General features: G+C 30.0%; 1 protein-coding gene across 7 annotated transcripts in view; it reads right to left on the bottom strand.

Moving 5' to 3' along the window:
* The window catches only part of LOC127738876 (sodium/calcium exchanger 3-like), a 46,720-nt gene that overhangs the window by 2,822 nt on the left and 19,439 nt on the right, over positions 1-24,459 (bottom strand). For 3 of the 7 annotated variants that reach the window (XM_052250340.1, XM_052250341.1, XM_052250339.1), the window contains exons 3-8: positions 17,185-17,285; positions 15,601-15,642; positions 12,334-12,449; positions 7,561-7,660; positions 5,689-5,706; positions 1,142-1,252 (exon numbers count right to left, since the gene is read on the bottom strand). In XM_052250340.1, coding sequence (XP_052106300.1) covers positions 1,142-1,252; positions 5,689-5,706; positions 7,561-7,660; positions 12,334-12,449; positions 15,601-15,642; positions 17,185-17,285 — 488 coding nt within the window. Of the gene's footprint in view, positions 1-1,141; positions 1,253-5,688; positions 5,707-7,560; positions 7,661-12,333; positions 12,450-14,878; positions 14,897-15,600; positions 15,643-17,184; positions 17,286-24,459 lie in introns of all 7 variants that reach the window. The other 4 variants (XM_052250343.1, XM_052250342.1, XM_052250344.1 and 1 more) reach the window with 4 other exon arrangements.

Raw genomic sequence — 24,459 nt, 5'->3', positions numbered from 1 at the left:
TTAAAAAGCACATATGTATAATTATACTTATAAATGGATTATTTTTTGGGATGAGGCATTTGTGAAAGTGTATAATTTCTTATTGTTCTATGTTTTTTTAGTGTATTGTTATTGTCTCTTCTTTTGGTGGTTTGTTGTTGATGGATCTACTTTATCAAACTTAATTGTAAATTGATAATCTGTAGAGAGTATGATCACTTTTGTACAATCAAGGTACTTTTTCATACACAAAGAAGATTATTAATATTAGTATCCATTTCTGCAAAATCAGTACATTATCTTGATAATAAAAGCTGTGAGTACTCTCAGATCTTTACTTGGTCTTTTTTGTTGCAGGATGTATAGATACGCTGCCACATGTGGTCTGTTTTCATTAGATTTTTTCTGCTTTGTTTCGATCTGATGAGTTAAGCCCTTATCAACTGATTTTTTGTTTGTTCTTATGTTGTACTGTTACACCACTAACCCAGGTAAGGGGGAGGGTTTGGTGCCAGAAACTAGTTAAATCCCGCCACATTCTATATGTGCCTGTAGCTCAGTGGTTGTCGTTGGTTCATGTCTGTCATATTTGTTTTTTGTAAATTGTTTTGTTATAAATTAGGCTGTTAGTTTTCTCAATTGAATTGTATCATATTTTTTATGTTGAGGCCTTTTATAGCCAACTATAGGGTATGTGTTTTTCTCATTGTTTAAGGCCATATGGTTGCCTATAATTGCTTACATTCACTTCATTTAAATTTGGTGGATAGTTGTTTCATTGGCAATTTATACCACATCTCCTTATTTTTATATATGGTGCGGATGAAAATAAAGCTCTCATCAAAACCTTAGAAGACTTCAAGAGTCTGGATGATTCTGAAATGATTGAAACTAAGAATTTAAACATATGACTAAAATAATACCCCAATGTTCCCCATTTCTAATGCATCTAATAATCAAATTTTTCAAAATTTCACACAGAGTTGAAATTCTTTTTTGAAAAGAGTTTATTTTTTTTTTTTAAATAATTACATTACATAGATGTTAAATAATGATTCCACCATTTTGATCTAATGACCTCAATTATTTGATGTTTTAAAGGGATGTTTTGTATCCTTGGCTGGAATAATAACAGTAATTCCTTATACAGTAAATCACTTACCTGTGGGTGGAATAAAAGCGAACATAACTTTCCAGAAGAGAGTAAGGAAGTGCATAACATAATCCATACATGATGGCAGTTTTTCTTCACTTTCTTCATCTTCTTCATCACCTACAAAAATATAAACCAATAGAATATCAGTCTTTCAACAGTCATATTCCGTATCTTTTTTAAAACTGAAAATCATCAAGGAATTAAAAACTGTTCATACAAACCAATTAGAATCCCACATATACCCTGTGGTAAAAGCACTGGATGCCTTCGGTTAAATTTGGAACATCATTCAAGCAATTTTACTTAAAGGGTGCTCAAAACTTTAGTTCAACTCTTTTTGAATTTTCTGTTATATATTTTAAAATCTTTTTAGTATTCCCTAAAAAAGGTAATGATTAGTTTCAAACTGTAAATAAAATTTGAGCACTAAACTTTACAAATTAAAGAACCTTAGTGAGCGCGCTCACATACCCCACATCCCCACATTGTCATTGGAGAAATAAAATAAGTGTAAGAAAAAAAAATTGTATCAGAAAAAAAAATTGAATCATAATTTCCTATCAATATGCACATCTACATAGTATGTCCTTATTATCTACACAGTTTCATGAAATTCTGTTGTGTGGTTTGAGAGGAGTTGCGATGACAAAAGGTTGCAGTAGTATATTGGGCAAATAAGTTCAAAGGGGCATAACTCCTGGAAAAAAAATTGAATCGTAATTTCCTGTCGATATGCACATCTACGTAGTATGTCCTTATTATCTGAAAAGTTTTCATGAAATTCTGTTGTGTGGTTTGAGAGGAGTTGCGATGACAAAAGGTTGCAGTAGTACATTAAAGTAAATAAGTTCAAAGGGGCGTAACTCCTAGAAAAAAAATTGAATCGTAATTTCCTGTCGATATGCACAACTACATAGTATGTCCTTATTATCTAAAATGGTTTCGTGAAATTTTGTTGTGTGGTTTGAGAGGAGTTGAGATGACAAGAAATAGGACTGACGGACTGACGGACGGACAGACGGACGGACGAACGGACGGGTCAAAAACATTATACCCTCCGCAACTCGTTGCGTGGGGTATAAAAATATCAAACAGTCAAGACAAGATAATTTTTGCAATCAATCTTTGAATATGTTTTAATAAGATTTGAAAAATTATCTCCCTTAGGTAAATTGCAGCCACATCATTACAATTGTTTCAACTGTGGCAATACTTACCGGTAATATATACATATGAACAATTAAAAAAGGATATGACAAACTTTAATATCTTTTAATTAAGTTATATAAGCAAACTCAAAACAAACCTTTTAGTTAAGGTATTTACCCAATCACCACTGAAAAAAGCATATTACTTAAGTTTGAATCAATAAGTTAAATGCAGAAGAAGCCTATTATATAACAGCATTAAATTTGTTTCTGAATAGCTCTTTATTTATTTATTTCTATTCCTTTTTAAGTAATATTCAACCATGACATTTTTTATTGAGAATGCAAACAACTATATCATAAATACTTTTCCATGTAAATGTACTGAAATTTAAGGTACAGAAAAAGAACATTTTTGGAACCATGTGTTTGTTCAGACAAATTGCAAGTGTGTGCTTTTTCCAGCATATTCCACTTCAAATAAACCTTTTCATTGGTTTTACTATAGTACTACATGGATTAGTGCACATTACCAGTATACCCCTTTTGTTTTCCATTATTCCGGCTTTAAACACTGCGTTGACTCACAAATAGCAAGCAAACAAAATTGTTAACTGATGCTTACCTTTATTTTCTAAGCAAAGTAAACATAAAATAAAGGATCGTTATTATTTATTTGAATGGTCTTCTTCCCTTTCTTTTTTTTTTACATAAACCAATGGCTGTTCACAGCAAACAGCAATCAAATGTATGTTTACTTTGTGCCAAATGGGTTTATTTTATAAGAATAAAACAGACTTCCATTTTGAAATAAAAACATTAGGAACTTTGTTGATAATGCATTTATATTCTATATGACCGAGATGCCAATTAAGATTGCAGATATTTACACAAAATTATCGTTTTCTCTCAAAATAAAAGACTTTTCCAAAATCTTTATGTTACTCATAATGAAAATAAACATATTCTAAAAAAAGAAATCTTGTGCAAATGTTAGAAGCACTTTTGATTTATGGAGTAGAAATATGAATACAAGTTCAATCTTTGGTTATACTGATAAGTTAACAACTAAGAGAAAAGGTTATTTACTCTCATTAAAAACTTTGATCTTGATATATTCTTATACTGATAATGATGTCAGGGAGAAAATAACAAGCAATGTTGTCTTAAATCTGATCTTGTATTGCTGATCAGTTTTTGTTTGCAGTTTCTTTCTATCTCCTTTAATTTTTGCCCAAAACACAAAAAAAGGGTAAAATAAAAAAATGTGTCCGAGTACACAAATAACCCCGCTTTAGCTTCAAGCAAACGAAAATGGGAAGGACGGACGATCAAGGGTAACACTTATTGCCCCTGTAAGTATAAAAAATTGTCATTTAAGTGCAATTACTCCTATAAAGGGTCTACTTTATATAATGATTCTATCAAAATTCAACTAATTTTTAGATTGTGTCTAGCTGATCATTTCGTATGAAAGTGTCCTTCTATCTTTTATAACTTTCAAGATAATAGGCAAAAAAACAAAAAATTGGCAAAAATTGTCATTTAAGAGCAAGAACTCCGATAAGGAGTCATCTGATCATTTCAGCCATGTTGACTTATTTGTAGATCTTAATTTGAGAAAAAAGTCCCCTATAAAGATACTCTATTAGGCCAAAATTAATCATAGTTCAAAATTTGGTAAAGACAGGGGGAGCTACTAGGGCTATTTGATTATAATGAATGTTGGAGGGTAAGAAGGAGAGTTTAATTTTGGACATGGGTTAGTGGTAGGTAATGACTGTAGGTCAATTTGATGAATGCAAAATGAATCATAGTATTTTGATCATGACACATTTCGGAATTCCCTTCTTACCCTCCCACTTCCATTTTAATAAAGGTCTGTATGAGGGGTCCTTCATTTCTGTATTCTTAAATTTTTTAGGCGATTTTTCTCTATTCTTTATACTTTTTGCCCATAATTCTCTATTCTTAATATTTTAGCACCTCATTATTCTCTATTCTTTATTGTTTTGGTCCATTTTTCTCTATTCTTTATATTTTTTGCCCATTATTCTCTATTCTATAAACCCCCCATCAACACCCTCTTTAATGGAATAGCCCTCTACTTTTTCCACAAAATTATATAACAATAAACTAAATACACTGATAATTAATCAAAAGCTTTCCATTCTCGTGTTATGAACATTTGTGAATATCATATTCTTGACATTACAATAGTGCTAATGTGGTAATATGTAACTCATTGTTTAAGTGTAAGCTGTGAATATTGTAATATCACGTGTTTTCTAATCAAATGTGAAATTCAAGTGTGTTAATCCCTAATCATACACAAAAAAGTTTTTTTTACGTAACCATGAGAATCATCAAATTTGGAAGAAGACAGTATGTTAAATTTGAGGTCTAAAACCTAGCAAAATATTTTTTTTTCAACATAAAAAAAATTCAGAATGCTATCAAAGTCTGAATGGACTGAAACAACTTTATATAAATGTTCTAACTTATTCAGTAAATTGAATAAAATAAAAGAAAGTTTACATTCATGTCCACAGATTTGGGATACTTTTAACAATAAGATTAAAAAGTAAATCCTGCAACTAAAAAATCTTGTGAGTCGAAAATAAAAAGGTGTCCAGGACACATAAATATAAATTAGTTGCCATGACCCCTATGGTTGTTAAACCAATACTTTCTTTGTAGGGGAATGATCTATGGCTGGTTTTAAGCCCTACACCAAAAATTTAACCTTTCACAAAAACTTTTCTCTTTTCATTTTTTTTAATTTCTCTTTCATTTTCAAAACCACATTTACATAATATTTGTGAAAAAGTCATTTCTTTCATGAAGAAATTAAAATCTTATAACCTTCTGAAAGCCTATTATATTTCTCATTTATATCTTTGTACATCTCAAAGTTTTTCCCTATTTATTTCAAATTAAAAAAAAAAACTAGTAACCTAATTTTAAAATTAGTAATTAAAGCAGATTTTTAAAGCGTGGAGAATAAGAAAATTGTGGCAGTCTTAAATAGGGTATAAAAACAAATATAGCTTGAATACTAATAAGTCTCCTCCCATCAATAAATGAATATCAAGCAGTTTTAAAGCATTTAAAGTATGTAATTAAGTTTTATTATACTGATAATAGTCCTCCCACCAAATAAACAAATCGTAAATTATTCATAACCATTTTCAATTACTTATTTCACTGTAATGTATATATAAGATTAACAGGGATTTAGAGAAATTTTATATGTTTAATCCTTCCCGGGAAAATATAAAATAAACACTTTGCCAGGTAACTATAGAAACAGAATTCTGACAAATAAAAACTGTGATTTCTCTAATCGATTTAAACAAAGTTAAAATTCCTTCAATGATGTTAAATAACTGCATATCATTTTACCTTTGGAAGCACCTGAATCTGAAACATTACAAATTCAATAACAGGTATAAAAACTATGACCCAATTATATATATATTCATTTTTGGTAATTCTAAACATGGAATTACTTTTCAAAGGGAGGTCACCTTTTTATAATTAATGTCAACAGCAATAAATATTTGACAAAATATGTAAAATCTATATATCTATCCAAATTAGATAGAAAATCTTGCAAAATTCCATATAATTATAATTAATGTCAACAGCAATAAATATTTGACAAAATATGTAAAATCTATTTATCTATCCAAATTAAATAGAAAATCTTGCAAAATTCCATATAATTAATGTCAACAGCAATAAATATTTGACAAAATATGTAAAATCTATTTATTTATCCAAATTAAATAAAAAAATCTTGCAAAATTCCAATCCATGTAGGACGTCATTAATTCTTGACCTTTACAATGTGAATAACAACGCCAATATCATAAGCTAACATCTCAACATAACTTAATCTCTTCAATGTAAAAAAAATTATCTCAATGAGTATATTGTCATTTCAAAAAGAATTATAACAATGTAGATTCATTGACGTCAATAAATCTGTGTCTTAAATGTTGATGTTGCAAGATTTTCTAATTTGCTTCTGAATATATAGGCGACACCAAAGGATTCCTAAGATCCAGTGATCATTCACATGGAAATAAATTATTCAAATGAACTAAAAATCTTAACATCTTGCTCTCCAATTGTCATGCAATAACTATGTTAGCACAAAGACTGCTTTGAATCTGCAATATAATTAAGATTTTTCAACCATTTTTACTATTTTCTGTTTAAGCAAACACATTTCATTTAAATGTTCTCAATTGTGACATTACTTTTTAATGAATTTCATCTCAACTCTTTCCAAGTTATTGTATTATTCAAACTGTTAAAATTTGCAACATGTCAATTTTCATTACAATGATTTGAGTTCCAAGAAATGTAACCAAACATAGCTGAAGCCACTCAAGCATGAAATATAGGTCATTATGACTCATATGTTTCTTAACAGCATTGTAATGTCTAGTGTAATGTACAAAAAAAGACCTGCATTGAAGATATCATCAATATATAATATGGGTTTCTGAAAACCAAACCCTAACCAAAGCTGTAAGTGTGAAATGTTCAGATTTAGTAACCAAAATGTTGCTGAAGAGCATTCTACTGTTCAACAAGTCATGATGTGGAGAATTATCACTGATGTTTTACCATAGGTTTCTGAGATGTTAACCTAAGCACAAAACAAACCAAAGTCACTTCAATGAAAAAGGTGACTTCAAAGAAAAAAGCAGATAAGATTATGAGAATAGGAACTTCTTGCAAAATAAATCACCAATTCAGAATTTACTGGACATAATGACAGAATAAGATAAATCTATATATGCGAGTAAACTCATGAAAAAGTCATGCATTGATCATTTGTACACTCCTCTGATGCTTCTATAATAGAGATAAAAATAAAACCATTTGAATACTTCAATTCTGATGAAATGAACATTTATTTTTTTCCCACCCTAAGGAAATGTTGAACAAAAGAACTCATTCTGAATGTAGAAAATATAACTGATGATTGTAGGAATGTCCAATTGATAAAATATAAAAGGTTATTACATATATCAAGTATAGAAATGACCAAATTATAAAATTATACACATTTATAATATATAACCTTTTTATATTTTATTGATTGGACATCCTTTTGTACATACATATCAAAAGTACAGTTTCTATTTACAATATTCCTAAATCTATATCCCTCTGCAGTTGATAAACAACAAACTAAAATGGGGTGTAGAAAAAATAAACAACACTAACAATAACAGATAGACTATTATGATAACTTACCTGCACTAACTGTTATGGCATCACTGAACTGTTCTCTCCATGAAGATGTACCAACAACCAATGAAACATTGGCTTTCTTTAGAAGCTTGTCAACTACATTCTGTAAATAATAATAACAGTCTTCATGGTAAACTTTTGAATCTACAGGCCCGAAGCTGAGTTTAACGAAAATTTTAGTTAGATAATATTCTATTGGCCTGTAGAGATGATTTTTACAGGCCCTGCAGCATTTTTACAAGCCTGGGCTGGTGGGCTTCTGGTTGAGTGCGAAGACAGTAATAATTCAAATGTCACTTTTTAATCTTATTATAATTAAGAACCCATCATTTAAAACAAAGGTGGAATCATCATCAATTAGAATTTGAGTAAAATGTAAATTGTGGTGCAAAAAATGTGTATTAATATTTGCATGTGGTAAAGATTGAGTAGCTTACCCCAAGATGGTAGACTACAAATTCTGTAGGTGTGACATGAACTTAGTAAAATACCCAGTATTGAAATGATCCCTGCATATTGTACAAACTTCAACAAGGCAAATCTTCTGAATTCCAATTCAAAAGAAAGATAATTTTAAATATTGTAAACCTGTTTACCTTCATAGGTTGTTAATTTAGCAAAAAAAAAAAAACAGACTGGACAGTCAAATTTCAGTGTTGTATAGCAGACAGAAGTGAAAAAACAGATGCTGACAGTCAAGTTTCAGTGTTGTATAGCAGACGGAAGAAAAAACAGATGCGGACAGTTGAATTTCAGTGATGTATAGCTGACAGAAGACAGAATAGATGGTGACAGTCACATTTCAGTGTTGCATAGCAGACAGATGGAAAAAAAAAATGGGGGGACAGTCATATTTCAGTGTTGTATAGCAGATAGAAAAAAGAATACAGATGGGACAGTCATATTTCAGTGTTGCATAGCAGACAGATGATTGGAACCCACCTTTTCAAAATTGTTGGATTCCCGCCTGACAAATCTGTGTACTACTTCAACTCTATTCATGTCATTAAGCCTCACAAAACACTCTATATTACGTTCCATATGTAGAGTTTATAAAAGTTTTATTATAAATATTCATATCTATAACTTTCTATTACAATTACATGGATTACATAAAGCCTTCTTACTTTTCATAAGTTTCATTGTAATGTAACTGATTTTGTCACATGTACAAATGTATAACATTAAACCAAAGTAATGAAAAATGACCTTTATATAATAGAACAAATTTCATTATGATTTGTTCACTAAAAGCTAGCTTACAGTACATTCATTTGCAAATTTTATGCACTTTTTTTCTGCAAATTTGATATAGACATAAATCTGACGACAGAAATAGCAAACTGCAGGAACTGAACAATAGAAATCAAAAAAAATTATCATAAACTCAATATTATTAATTAGATTCAAATCTTACACAAGGCAATAAAATAAGTAATTTATGTAACAAAACAGATGTGACCATTTTATTAAAATATCATTGAGAAAATGTGCTGATAGCAGGTAGAAACATTTCTCATATAGTTTGTGTCAAGTAAGAATGATGAAAATGATTTCTTTCATGGTTACTCACTGAACAATCAATTAATATAGCATGAATTAAGTTATATAATCAATGGCATTGATTTTATTCAGAAATTATGATTAGGACAAGCTGTCACTGTGGACAGAGTACAAATATCATTTTATTATTTGATAAAGTAACTTCAAATATTTAAATACCAATTATAATACACGGGTATGTGATAACTGGTATTCTACATTTACTTATTAAAGCTAACACCCAATTTCGTGACGTAAAAGTAAAAGTACATTATAATATATAAAAAGAAGCATTTGTAAAAAAATCAATTTGTTTTTTACAAGATCAAACAGTTCAATCAATCTATTAATTCTGAAGAGCTTTCTATTAATACCTGGAGTTGCAAAGGTAAATCTGACATAAAATATTGTAACGGTACATGAACATTTCAAAAGGCAATTAATTGCATCCTTAGAACTTCTCTGTCATGAACAAGATTTAAAAAAACTCTGTACATATATCTATACAATTAAGGCTCCAAGACTTCAGAATGACTCACTAAAGTGTTTTTCCTCATGAAAAGGCAAGGGAAAATTGCAAGGAAATGAAATCAGAGGTGAGAATGACTAACCTCTCAGCCAGCAGATTATCAAGGACTGACGTTTTTTTCTTCCAATAAACCATTATGATTTCAAATTAAAAGCAAAATATAGGTGAAAATAATTGAACAAAATGAGCAGAGCCTTGTCAAACTGACAATTATACACACAGTCAATGTAAGACTGCATCTACTTAATATAGAATGGAAGGAGATAATCAAGAAATCAGACACATTAGGTTCTACAAAATTAGTGCAAGAGAATTTATAAGCTCCATTTCTAGTAATAAAAAAAAATAATTTTCACATTTTGGGGGCATTAAAATTACAGTGAAGGCTAGTAAATTCAAGAAGAAAAACAATAAAGAAAGTATCTTTAGTCCCCCTGAATCATAAACTTCTAAAGAGGCTAAAAATTTCAGTCAAGACTTTCCACCCATTAAAAAAAAAAAACCAGCAAAAATAACATAATATCCAGTTAAAGGAATCATAGAGGTTTAATTTTTGTTTTCGATATAACATAATATAAAGAAAATTCCGAAAGTACGGTTCAAAAGATCACATTTCTATATAACTCGTGTTCAAGCAGCCATATTAAACTGCTACAATTATCATTAATTATCTACACTATATCTGAATAGTGAAAAATCGTTTATAATTGTGATCAATTTTTGGTATATAGGTCATTACAAATATTTCATTTATCATAATGCCTCATTTTCCTATTGATTTCTATCCACTATATCAAATGTTAATTGCTTTTATTTTATCAATATAACATGTTTCTCAAAGAAACCTAACAAAAACTCAATTCTTGATCATCTAACGTAATTGCTCAAGGTTTGAAAGCTTCTATTTAACAGGTTTAATTTCACACAAGCAATAATGATGGATCCACAACGTTAAAACTTGTTGTTATTCTATCCGAAGTCTAATTTCCAATAAAGTTTTTGTGTCGAGTAATCCATAACGTTACGAGATTTCTTTTGTTATTCTTTCTCATTACATTTACCAAAAATGCGGGAATATTGCTAGTTAGAAAGGCCTATCTTTCAAATGAATCAGTACATAATTCATTAAGACTGAAAGATTTTTTCTATTAAAAGATTGTGAACTAAAGACCCTTATCTGTATTCAGAAACATGATACAAGAGAACAGTGCTGTCAATAAAGATTGTTTACCATAGTGGACATTGGCTGTCATTTTCGGTTAGTTTCTGTATCAATCAGTTAATGTCATTATCGAGGATTTCCTTCAAAGTTTGGTTCCACTGGCCAACTTCTTGCGGTGTGAGGGATTTCCATACCAATGAAACTTTATCTAACACAAATATTTAGCTTTCTAGATGGAAGAGCATAAAAACTAATTCTTTAATAAAAATTATTCTGTGAAGCCAACTGTTAATTTAATCTTTTCCATGGATTCTTGCATTTCATGTTCAAGTCAATGAAATGCACAAACATTAAACAAACAAAAACTACTGGATGTGGGTTTTTCTACTCCAAAATAGTTTACTTTTCTTCAAGCAAAGACATATTTTGAGATATTTAGTAGATGTTTATGGAGCTTGTGTATTTCTTTACACATATATACAATGAATTGTGATTACAGCATTTTGAATTTAAGAATAGTTTGCATACATTACTAAATCTTGACAAGTCAGCCCCTTTGTCATAAAGCAACCAGTCCAACAGAGAGAAAGACATGAAGTTAGTGTGCTACATGGTAGGGAGTGTTTTACATAAAAAGTTACTAATGAAATAAAGAATTAAATGGCTATTCGTGTCTGAAGGCCTCTCCTGAAGAAGACTTTATGCCACAACTGCATTATAAACCAGTTGTAATCTGTTTTGCAAAGAAAAATAGAAATCTGCAGCTTTTTAAAAATTTGAGTAAGAGTAATGCCTTGTGTAAGTAAAAACATCTAAAACGGACAAGGATCAACAAAATAGAAGCAACTGAATAGACTGTGGAAGAGCTTCATGCAATAAATGTGTTATTGTACAAATATTACTTCACTATATTTCGATAAGGTTACACTTAAAATTGATGAGGTAACCCTTAAAAAATATTTTGGCTTAGACTCTCACTTTACTGAAACTAATTACTTTAAACTGGGTATGGAAGTAGGTATGGATTTATTTTTTCATTCTATAAATATTAGAAAAAGAAAAATTGTCCATTCTATAAAGTATGGGGAAAAAAAGAGAAAGTTTCATTCTGCAAGAACTAAAAAATGAAAAACTATCATGCAAAATGAAGAAATCGGTTTTGAATAATAGTATTTACATGTGTTGTCCTGCTAAACATAAACCCATTCAAAGCATCAGAAAAAAGGAGGTAACCTAAAAAGCACTCACAAGTTACGACTAATCACTGTCAAGGTGCTGACCCAATATTTTCAAAGTCTTATGTTAAGTAGTTCCTGAGAAAAGTGCAATATGTTGACAATTGAACAAGGTGATTACATCTAGAGGGGTGGTATAAAAAATCATGAGATTGACATTTTAGCAAGAATTATGTTTTGTAAGCAGGAAATCCACTGGAGGTTGTTTTTTTTTTGTTTTTTTTGTGTGTGTGTGTGTGGGGGGGGGGGGGGGGGGGACAGGTCAAAGAGAGAGATCATGTGGCAAAAAATTGATATGCATATCAAACCTTAAATTCATAGCTTTCTATAATGTGTATATTAATCTTTGTTGTATCTCCAAGTCTAGGCTTTCCCATCTCTAACAGTTCTTCATTTTCCTCATTTGGAAGAGGTTCTGTGTTTCCTATTGAAAAGATAATATTGATATAATTTCTTATTGCATTTTCCCTAATAATTGAGCTTTTCCTTACATCAGACAATTACATAACCAGACAGAAATAAAATCCCATCATTGAGTTACAGCCAAAATCCTATTTATTATATCACAGTTGCAATCTGTTTCAACTTAAACAAAAACATAAATAAAGAGAAGGTATCCAAATTTTGTCTTCAAAATGAGTGTAAAGAGGACAAAATTGTAAAAAATTGAACCTGCTTTTACTGCATATTTGAAATCAACTTGTACAGGATATTTAATAGATCCAAACTATTCAGAAATTTCAAAATTGATAAATTTTCCAGTAATTGATAGAGATGGCTTCACTCACAATTTTACAATTTTCAAAATGTCACTAGTAGTACTGTGGTCTTGTATTTCACAAATACTTCAAAAATATTTTGTTAATATTGGAGTGTCAAAACCAATTGCCTTGCTGAAACTCTAAGCAAAAATTATCACCAATATTTAATAAATTACATAGAACTTTGACAACAAAGACAAAACCATTTATTTCATGCTCAATAATAAGAGATTACATCAGGAATAATATATTTATCTCGTTAGCACACATTAACGAAGTTATATCCAGAACAGTGATTGATTTTCACTGCTCAGATCAAAATAGGATTTCCACAAATTATACATCATAACAGCAACCAAAGGGGTCACAACATGTGATCACATGCAAAGGATTCCCATGCTTCCGATGGATGAACATGAAAATGGGCAACGATTACAACATCTGATGAAGAAAATATACAATTTAAGGTCTGGTAGGATCTGAGATAACAGTGTGAAAGGTTTTACATAGGAGTAACAGACATTGTAACATTACACTTTACAACAACAATATGAAATAAAAAATACATATAACAAATCTGGAAAACATAAGGACAAACTGGACGGACATAATATTGGAAAACAAACACAATACTCCTGGAAATTTGACAGGGTGGAATGACACTGAGGATAATTCATGAGTTGATGACTGTAAATATTGTAAATAAAAGGCAAAAAAGTATCTACAATAAAACCCAAAAAATGTAACAAGACCCCATCGCTATTTGTATGATAAATATGGTAAAGTCTATGTTGTGTAATAGTAAATCCACAAAATTCAACTGGAATAAAAAAAAAATAAGAGGTGCAAGATCAATCAGGTATTGAAGATTCTCTGAAAGTAAGATTAAAATCTAGCAGCCACTTATTTAAGAGGAGTTGTGGATACAAACTGCAGACAAGACAAATAAATGAAAGAAAGAATGAACAAACCAACCAACAAACAGATTATTTCCCATTTCAGTAAGTGGGGTATAATAACCCTGTAAAACTGATAGAAAACAATACCTTTTAAATGAATCCATAAACAGGCTTTGACTTGCATACCAAGTTTAACTCTGATAAAAGCTGCAAAACTGATTGCAGCATCAGAAAGCCATAGATAGCAAACAGTTAGGGACTTGAATGTGTTCATTATGAATGTGATGTTTCATGCTTCATAACAGGGATGAGCCAGTCATTTGCAAAACAGCAACTCTGCACCCAAATTTTATTTTGTTCCTGATGAAGTTTTCAATTTTTTAAATAAATTAAATGAAAAACATGTTCTGACATTATAAACATTCTTACATGAATTTATTAATTTCACAGTTATAAATGGTATATAATTCAAAAAGATTTTATCAAAATCACAGGATGAGCAAATATTATTTATAAACAACACTGAAATATCAACCTCAATTTAAATTCAAGGTCAAATATATATACTTACACCCACTATTTTAGTCTCAATCAGATTGAATATGATACCTATGCTTTAAATATCTTTTTGTATCTACATTTATGACACGGATGACAGTGTTTATTTTGGTATATATGTATAATATTTGAAGGCTAAATTATTATTTTCCTCAATGCATTGATCCCAGACAACAAAGCTATATTTAAGTATAAATGAAAACCCTTTAACAATCAAAGAAGATCATCCTGTGCATAGTATTACAAAAATTATTTTGTTCTTTTAAATATCAAACCGGATACAACCTTCTTATACAAAATTATATCATTGTTTTCTTCAAATAGAAGTGATTTAAATGTTTTTCCTAGAAACTTAACAGTTAATTCCAAAAAGGCATTTCTTCATAAATTTGTACATTTGACACTCAATTTTACTACCCTTATTTGATTATTCTTAAAGCCAATAAATTCTTTTACAATAAATATAAAAGAATGAGAATTTTGTAGAAAGATGGTAGAATTATTGATTCATATAAAACCCTTGGAGGTCATATCAATTTATTCCGTAATTAGAATAAGCATAATAAGCTAACAAGTTTCGTAAGTAAATATTCACATAATCAGTAATAATACCAGTAGGTATGTTAACCAATTACCTTTTCTTTTCCTTTTTTCTGTGGAATTTAAAGACAAGTGGGTTATACATAAAACATAAAAAAATAAAAGAACCCTTAGGAGCAAGATCAAATTAGCCATCACATCTCTCTTTTACCAGACAGTGGATATCTTAAGTCCCCATCTAAAAAATGGGCTTCTCAACTGCAGAATGTCTGGTGATCACAGTCAATAATTTAAGTATGATAATGAAATCCTGTGGTTTTCAGGCAACAAGAAAAAGATGACAGACTTTCAGATTAAAAACAATATATAAATATCATCAATACCCCAAAAACATTGTACCTCAAAGCTCATTGACTTTGTAGGGTCTATAAATGTAAAAAAAAAAAAAAAAAAATCTGATTTACATAACATTCATGACCCATGGATACATCCTACCTCAAAGACTAGGGTATAAAGATGTTAAAATAAGCAACAAATTAGTTCTGGAGAAAAATAATGTAACAAATTTGTTCTGATTTATATAACATTTAATATGATTTATACCCCTAGAATACATCGTACCCCATAGACTCAGGTATAAAAATGATAAACAATAAATTAGTTTGGGAGAAAATAATGTAACCATCATGCAAAATCTTCACTCCAGACCAATGGCAATGTTCCTAAAGCTAAACTGAACTTTTTATGAATTTTTAAATATCAACAATAAACACCATATCACTACATCTATAAGCAAATGTAAAAATTGTCAATTTACTTTCAATATACTTATCTTCTTCACCCTCCTCCGTCTCCGAGTCTAGAAAAATTACCATGCAAGTTTATAGTTTCTCACAACACTACATTTATAATCACACCTGAATTGCAATTTTTAGGGGAATTTGCATAAAAATAGTTAGTTCTGTTAGATTTGTTGTTTTCAAAGAATATGTAAGGTCTTTTTTCTTTGTCCCTGATTTGTTAAATTATAAATATGGTCTACACCTAATAAAAAATTCAAGACTTTACTATTTCAGACAAAAAATTCAGTTTCATATGTATTTATTATGTTAGTACCAATACCAAATCAGTAATTTTTATAATAAAACTTTAAGAAAGCATCCAGACACTATGTAAAAGACTGAAAGCTTAGCACAGAAGTCATTTAATAATGACTCACAAAAGCCACTTAAATGTTATATATTGCACAGTCTATATTTTTGCTTCCTATATGATATCATATACACACCGACATTTTGCTCACTTATTTTTTAAGACGTTAATCTCTCAATTTTTTTTTTCAAATTCAGAAGTTTAAAAGACCCAAATGCTTCAAATTTACAGTTCAGTGAAATTTTCATAAATAAACATCAAAGAGATTAAATTAGTTGGAAACTATTGCAACATAGCTTAAGTTCAAGATGTCAAGATCTTTTTTTTTCTAATCAGGTTTCTTTTAAGCTTATTGCTTCAATAACATGTTAGTTACATAAGAAAAGCTGATTCACATCTGCTTATTTTTAACCGATTTATTATAAACAGACGCCAGATGTTCCAAATACATGTACACCAGTAGTAATTGAAAGTATTTATAATTATAATAACTCATTATTTCTCATTTGCTGATTCATTAATGTGTATTAACTGATCTGTAAAATCTTCTTATGTTTTTTTTGTTTTTTTTTATTCTTTTCCGTTACAGCAGTTTTGTCTAACTTGGTTCACTAAAAATGTATTATATATGCTGTTTTTTCATTCTTTTCCGTTACAACAGTTTTAATTAACTCGGTTCATTCATTATGTATCATATGCTGTTTTTTCATTTTTTCCCGTTACAGCAAATTTAACTAAATGGGTTCATTCAAAATGGTTTATCATTGATAACTTTTGCAGAGAAAGTTTCTACTATTTGAATATCAATTCTTACAGTGTTGTTTCATCGACAAGATTAAAAAAGACAAATTAATTCGACATTTAATATCAAGCAGAAGCAATTTTAAACCATACGCTTATGTCTAAAAGAAATTAACGGTTTGAAAGTCATTCAACCTTAAAATTCATATAATTAGTTTAACATTTTGCAATTCCTGAAACCAAATTTCACAGTTCCAATCAACTTAACATTTCATTCATAGAACAACATTTACATATTTGTTTTTCATTTCACAAAAACACATTTACATTATTCTGACATAAAGTGTTAGGAGTGGAAAAGGTTGTATTAATTTCCAATTCCATATAAGCAGAATTGTAGACATCAGCAATATATAATTACATCCTTTGGGAAATATAAAAATTCAACACTAAAACAAGGAATTCTAGGTATAAATCTTATGACTTAAAACATATAATATAATTGTACCTGATCCTTTTCTCAAAAGACATGGTTCATCAAGTACTAAATAGAACTCTTCATTCTTTTCATATTCTTCATCATCAAAAATTCTGATGTGAATCATTTTCCTGAAAAAATAAAAATATATCTACATAAAACACTGCAGTTCAGCAAAGATGTAAAAAAAATAAGTATGACACGTCACACATGGTTTTTGGTTGCTCAGTTTTTAGTTTTCTATGTTGTGTTTTGTATACTATTGTTTGTCTTTTGATTGTTTTTTTGTCATATAGTACACGTTTGGACTTAGTAATAATGTAAGATAAATTTTTGTTGAAGGAATTGTGAAGGATGTGTTGGTTCAGTCAGTCTTTAAACTTTTAAATATATATTTTATTAGATATTACATTTTTTTGCCTCTAGGACTCATGGAAGCTTAAGGAATTTAAGTAACTTATATCAGTTAAATTCACTATCTCAAACATAATCTTGCATGATTACAGATCCTCACCATAAGAACTGTTTCTAATTGTCCTTTGTGAAATTATTTCTTGCGACCAAATTCACACAAGTGTTAACCAATTGTTTTGCAAGTGATAAGGCCTTGCGGCCATAAAAATTTTGAGCATTATCATCATACTCAGACTCAGAAATCAACCAACCAAAATACTGGATTTGGTGTTTCAAGCACAAATTGTGTACTCAAGAGTACTGAGTACAGTTTTATGACCAATCAGCCCTGATCTAATTTTACGAAAAACTTTTTTAATAATTCATAAAAACCAAAGTTGCTCAGGTGGAACTAAGATAAATCTGTGATATAGTCATCTTCAGCAAGCTGTTTCCCCTGAGCCATATTAATTTCAATACCTTACTTATGTTTAAAATATATAATTGAATAGACCAGTTGGAATAAAATAAGTTCACACTTCTATGATAACTTTAACTTTAATGTCTTTGTTGAAATACATGTAAAGTAATTGTTACCTTTGTTTAATAAAAAAAAGATTACAATATAAACACTTCCTTATTGTTTCTTGTTTCAGTTTATTTCATAAATTTCTCCTAAAAAATTTAATGCAAAACCAGTCTCCCAGAATAGTAATAGGGAAATGAAACATGTCAAACAAATGCGTTTCTCGATTGTAAAAGGAATTAGTCTGAGAATTGATTCTGAGTGAGAAAATTCTCTTTTGCTACTGAAATTTAAATGCCAGAGATTCTTTATGTAGATCATGATTTTGTACTAAAGTCAATCTGTATTTCATTTCTGTTACAAAAACAGACTTTAATATGGTGTTTATTTATCAGCATTAAAACAATTTTATAATTCATTTTTTCTTCATGAAACCCAGGCAATTTTTTAACTTCCAGATAGCTTTTGGAAAAATCAACAATTTATTTAATTTTTTTGAATTGGTCCTCTTTATCTTGTCATCTTACTTCTTTTCTTCCATAAAATTGATACAAGTTATTTCATCTGTCTGCGACACAAATACAAAGGCAGTGTCTGTCAATATTCAGGGATTACAATACAAAAGTACAAGCCAATCTGATTTGAATCAGATCTTTCCTTCTTCACAGTAAATATGTTGGTTGTCTCTCCATAGACTACTCATCAGTTTCTTATCTTAAAAAATTTCAGACATAATACAACAGAAAATCTATTTAACTCAGGACATTTCTATAAAGCAGAAATTTGAAATAGATCCAAACACTTGTCCAAAATGTTACCAGTATCAAATTAATAGCCACACAGTCAATCTGTACATCAACTACATGCATAATAATTGACAAATTAAGATAAAACCTCATTACTGTCAGAACAAAAACATATGCCTGCAGAAACTAAAACACTGTAGGAATCTATGTTTTAACTGCCAGTACGAAGGTCACATGATAAAAGACTACTAATATCCCTGGCAATGAACACATTGTGTGCACATTCCACAGCCGAATCAATGCCTTGATGTATTTAAGGGTAATTTTTGACTTGTCTTCAGACTTGGAAAGAAACCCAAGCAGACAAAAGCCTGATAACCATTAACAAGGGTGTACAGGGAAGATTTCTAATCTGATTACCAACTATCCAAATATTATACATTGCAGTTTAAGTTATTAATTATAAAGTGTAATAATTTATCAAATAGTTTTTAACAAAATATGGATACAGATTAAGTTTCATTCATTTATTCACAGTTATATATCAAAAATGTTTTAATATTATATAATAGTTTCTTCAATACAAAGTTTCATAACAAAACTTTAATATATACATAAGCACAAATGGTAGAAATCTTCTTTTTTCATTAATCACATTATGCATTTTTAGAATATTATCAATATTTCATTACAAAAACAAGTGACATAATAGTGTCTGGTTTTCTTTACAGTCATGCTGCACTTTTTTTTTTTGTTACATAATGACACTGTTTCTGTCTGACCTTTTTGTTTGAAATATTTCATGACCAAAGAAAAGATGAAAATGATCATTCATTATTACTTCTTTGGCAATCTGACTACATCAGCTTTCTCATTTATCCTCAGTCACCGACCTGACCTCAGATAGATATTTCAAATGGAGTCATCATTAAGGAAAACAGTCTTTGTAGTGTATATGTTTACAATGATCGTTGGAATAATCACAGTGTCAGCTGTGAAATCAATCAAGTCAGCCACCCAAGGGTATTACATGTATTATATATCAAGAGCAAGGACGGACAAAAGTAAATCTGATCTAGAACTATACAAACGAGAATGGCTTACACATGTTTAATACATGTAGCTGGATATAGGTATAACTTATATCTGATGGAGGGTTCTAAAAGGATGCAGAATAAGATATATGATTTCATACCATGTTAAAACTTTCTCAAAGAACCCAATTTAAAGACTGTATTTTTCTTAATCTAAACCACCTATGCCATTTTCATTTGGAAAACATCCAAGTGAACTAGTAATACAAATAAACTTAATACATGTACACAAGAAGTCAACTTTTAATACTTTTAATACTTATAATGTATACCTAAGACTTTGTCCTTATACAAAAAAGGATTTTGGGTAAATAGGTCTCGAAAAAGAGAAATGAAAAAAAATTAAAAGTATAACAGATAGAAAAAAAAACAGGTGTAAGACAGTTAATATGATTAACATATAATTCAAATACTTTGGGCACCTATATTGAACTGATATATCATGTTAAGGAGGGGTATTTGCGAAAAATACCAGTCGAGAGAATGTTAAATTTCGCGAGCCGTAAGGCGAGGGAAATTCATTCTCAAGACTGGTATTTTTCGCAAATACCCCTCAAGAACATGCTATATCTGTTTAATTACACCCAATGTTAACGTTCAAAAACGCATTGATGATCGTGACGTTACAAGCGTCCAGTCGGATAGAGAATTTTTTGGCAAATACCACGGCAGACAGGGTAAAAAAGGCATATCCTTTTTGCATATACCCCGGCGGCGTTAAAAATTGAACGATATTCATTTGATAACAGTAAATTGGTGAAAAATACACTGGCTATCAACCAATCAAAACCCAGGATTCTTACATAAGGTGTAATTAACCGGTAAATGATTTCTTTTTTTAGAAAAATTTGTTCTCCCTGGAAAAAGCATAATTTGAAAGATGTCTTTTAAAATAGTGGGCTCCAGAAAAAGGAAGTATGCCTCGTTTGTATTTGCATTATTTAAATTCAAGGCCGTAAAAAAGTCTTTTCTCTCAATTATATTTTGAGGATACTTGTGGCTGAAACAATTTCTTCATATCAAAAGCCTTTAGTAAATTTGATTTTTTTTTTTACCATTTAATTCCGTGGTTTACATAATTACCCAAGAAATCCATCAAAATTAAAGTTCCCTCTAATAATAAAGAATCCAGTTCACAGGGAACAATATAAGGAAAAACTGTCAAAAAAAATGAATGGCAAAGACCATTAACTTTGCCCAAGAGAATTGGCACCAAAATTATGCAAAAACTAAAAAAATCATTGATTTATGAAATTTAAAATAACACATGCCATCTTCATAAAACACCAGAAGTGAAAAAAAAATGTTACTGCACTATTGTTAGGCAAGCGGAAATAACTGTTTACACCATATGCCCTGCAAAATCAAAGTCGTGTCTTAAAAATCACGATGCTTACATTAAATCTTAAAAGAATTAACCTTAGAACATTATAAAATCCTCAATAAATTCCTTTATTCTCGATTGAAGTGTATTATTCTGCATGCATGTTTGGTTCCAGAGATATCATAATAACACATTAAAATGCTAATTTGTCTGTCGTAAAGTACAAAGAACATTTGGTAAGTGCAATTGACCTTTTTAAAAAAAATCTTTTATAGAATTTTCTACTAGACTAGAATGCAACCTAATTAAGGAAAATTCTAAAAGAACACCATTATTCATTCCATTTGACAGGCACCAAATCAACACATGTATAAATAACATAAAGTCAAAATATAGGTCTAATTTACCAACTTTTCCTCTGAAGAAAATCAAACCTATTAAATTTATACATTACAAGTTTATTTAATAATTTTTCAACTTCATTTTAAATTGTTGAAAATCTAGCAGCTAGCAAAAATCAATAGTTCTTGACATGGAATTATAGTCATTAAATACAAGAGTCAAAGTATTTAACCCTTCAGCAAAATTAAATTGCACAATAAATGTAAAATGTGAAAATTGTTATTGGGGATGTGAAAACTTATTTGCAAAATTTTGTTTCACAATTGTGAACAAAACATTAGCATTCAACTGTTCCACTTGTTTCCAAGTAACATGTGGATCAGGCCTAAATGAAAATTTACTTTTTTCCTATACAGGGATTTAAATGCCAATTTATGTTTATATATAGACATGGCAAACAAGCTGTACCAAATTTCAGGAAGTTCTTATTCATAGTTCCTGCAAAAATTGCAACTAAATTCTATACACTTGTATTTGCACCTTCCACAATCGACTGTTTTATGAAAGTTTGTCTATAATTTAAAGGTTTACAAATATCTCGAAGCTCCATACTATTTTTCAAGTAGAAACATGTATCTAAGATGCAACAATTCCTAAATAATGCACCTTTATTAAACTTTCAACGCCCATAGAAACAGATGTAAACAACTCAATTTGGCTTTTATACCTTCGAAGAATTCTTTAAGAAAGAGTTTCTTTTCTTTACTTTAATTTCAACTGGGTATCCGCCTGTTCATCAACTTCATGCTCACATGAACCTTGGTACCAAATTTCAGGGAACTCTGATTGGGAATTCCTGAGAAATTTACAATAAAAATTTCAGGAGACAGACTGAGGTAAACAGTTATAACTGCCGGACTTTCTGAGCAGGGATATAAGGGTATAATCAGATTATGTAACATAAAAGGGAAGGTCATTAACAGACAAATATATATTACTCTGTTTTCCTTAATATATAATAATAATAATAATATTCTTTATCTAAAGAGGGTAACCCAATTAGTTTTCACATATCTTACTTGGGGCCCTCAAAAATTCTATATTCATAGCCAAATCTGCATTCTTCTAAACTGTAATAATTCTATGAAAGTTTTGGAACACATTCATGTACTCTGTACACAGGATACTTAATTTATGAACCTTTTAGACTTTGAGATCCTTAATTTGTGAGATATCCCATCAGGACCACCTCAGACACACTGCTAAGATATTACATAAATGATAATTAACAACCTATTCAAATTAGTAATGGTTTATGCCTGGCACACTCATCCCAAACATAAAGTTTATTTATTGCTGATTTCTTTGTTCCATGTAAATCATAAGCTAACAAAATGCCTCAGATCTACACAAATGTAAACTGTAAGGTAAACAAATTACATGAGAGATTACATCAAAATGTATATAAACCAATAAAGCAGTTTCACTTCAGCACATATTAAAAATTTTATAAGTTCACCAGAATGACTTCATGGACAATAGCCTAAACAGTGTGATCATGGATTTTTCATCTTCATTATTTATAGGTTCACTACTGGGAATTGAAATAATTCAAAATGTCATCGGGAAAACTTATGACAACAGGACTGTATATGGAACTACAAACAACCTTTTCTGTCATTTATAATTCTCAAATGGATTCTGTTCAAATGGAAAATTGCAATTATATTAAAATGTATCAACAAGAAAAATAGTTAATGAGACTGGAAACTTAAGTAATATTTTATTGTACAAATCTTAGCTGTGATGTTGAAAATACATGTCAATGAACAATTAAATGAGTTAAAATTTACATCACCTGGCAATTACACAGGTTAAAATTTACATTGTCTGCCAACTACACAGGTTAAAAGAGGATTGTCATTATAGTTATACAAATACCATGTGATGGGAGATCATCTCTGAGATCATCTCCGCTACTTTATGCCATAATATAGTAAGAATACAAACAAGGCAATTCAGTTAGAAAAATATTTATGGGGGTTTTTAACGACCTTGACTGGCTATAAAGAAATCACCCCTAGTGTTGAACTTTACAGTGCCTAGTTGATGCTAGTGATTTTGGGTGATCTCTGTATATTCCATATGTAATGTACAAATGGAAAGTAAATCAAAGAGTTATCACCTCCATTTATGGGAAATCACCATGTTTCACTGTTATTCACTTGCCACAAGCAAGAGTGATTTATAACTGAGTTTTGCCTTGTGTATGTATTTAAAATACTGCCACAGCTATTTGTTCAAATTCTTTTAAGAAAGATTTGATTTTTGATTTTTTGGTGTTTTAACGCCACTTTTAAGCACCGCTTTTGGGCTATTTCGTGGCGGCCAGTTTTTATTGGTGGAGGAAGCCGGAGTGCCCAGAGAAAACCACCGACCTTCGATAGGAAAACTGACAATCCTAGTCAATTAAGATTGGAGTCGAGTGCACCCGCACGAGCGGGGTTCGAACTCACAACCTCAGTGTTGACTGGCTAGTGATTACAGTAGTAACTACTTAGACCACACGGCCACCGAGGCCCCTTTTTAAGAAAGAAGAAAAGGCAACAAACATATATAATATATCTCTTAATTTGCTTCAAAATAGAATATAGTGAGCTATACTTCTTCCCCCTCCCCTTTTTGATACAGGTCATTTATTTCTAGTTTTGTTCAATACTATGTGTTAAGGTGGTAGAAGACATTTCAAATTTTGAAATTCCTTTATGGAGAACAAAATGAAAGGCAAAAAAAGTGGATCTGATCACAAGACACTTGTTTTTTTATTCTTTTATTTTGTGGCAGGTTCCTTAGTGCTATACATTCTTGTTTCTTCCAAGA

Source organism: Mytilus californianus, unplaced genomic scaffold (genome assembly GCF_021869535.1).
Source record: "Mytilus californianus isolate M0D057914Y unplaced genomic scaffold, xbMytCali1.0.p SCAF_4, whole genome shotgun sequence".
Classification (NCBI taxonomy): domain Eukaryota; kingdom Metazoa; phylum Mollusca; class Bivalvia; order Mytilida; family Mytilidae; genus Mytilus; species Mytilus californianus.
Note: the sequence above shows the minus strand (reverse complement) of the source record. Positions and strands in the feature narration are given on the sequence as shown.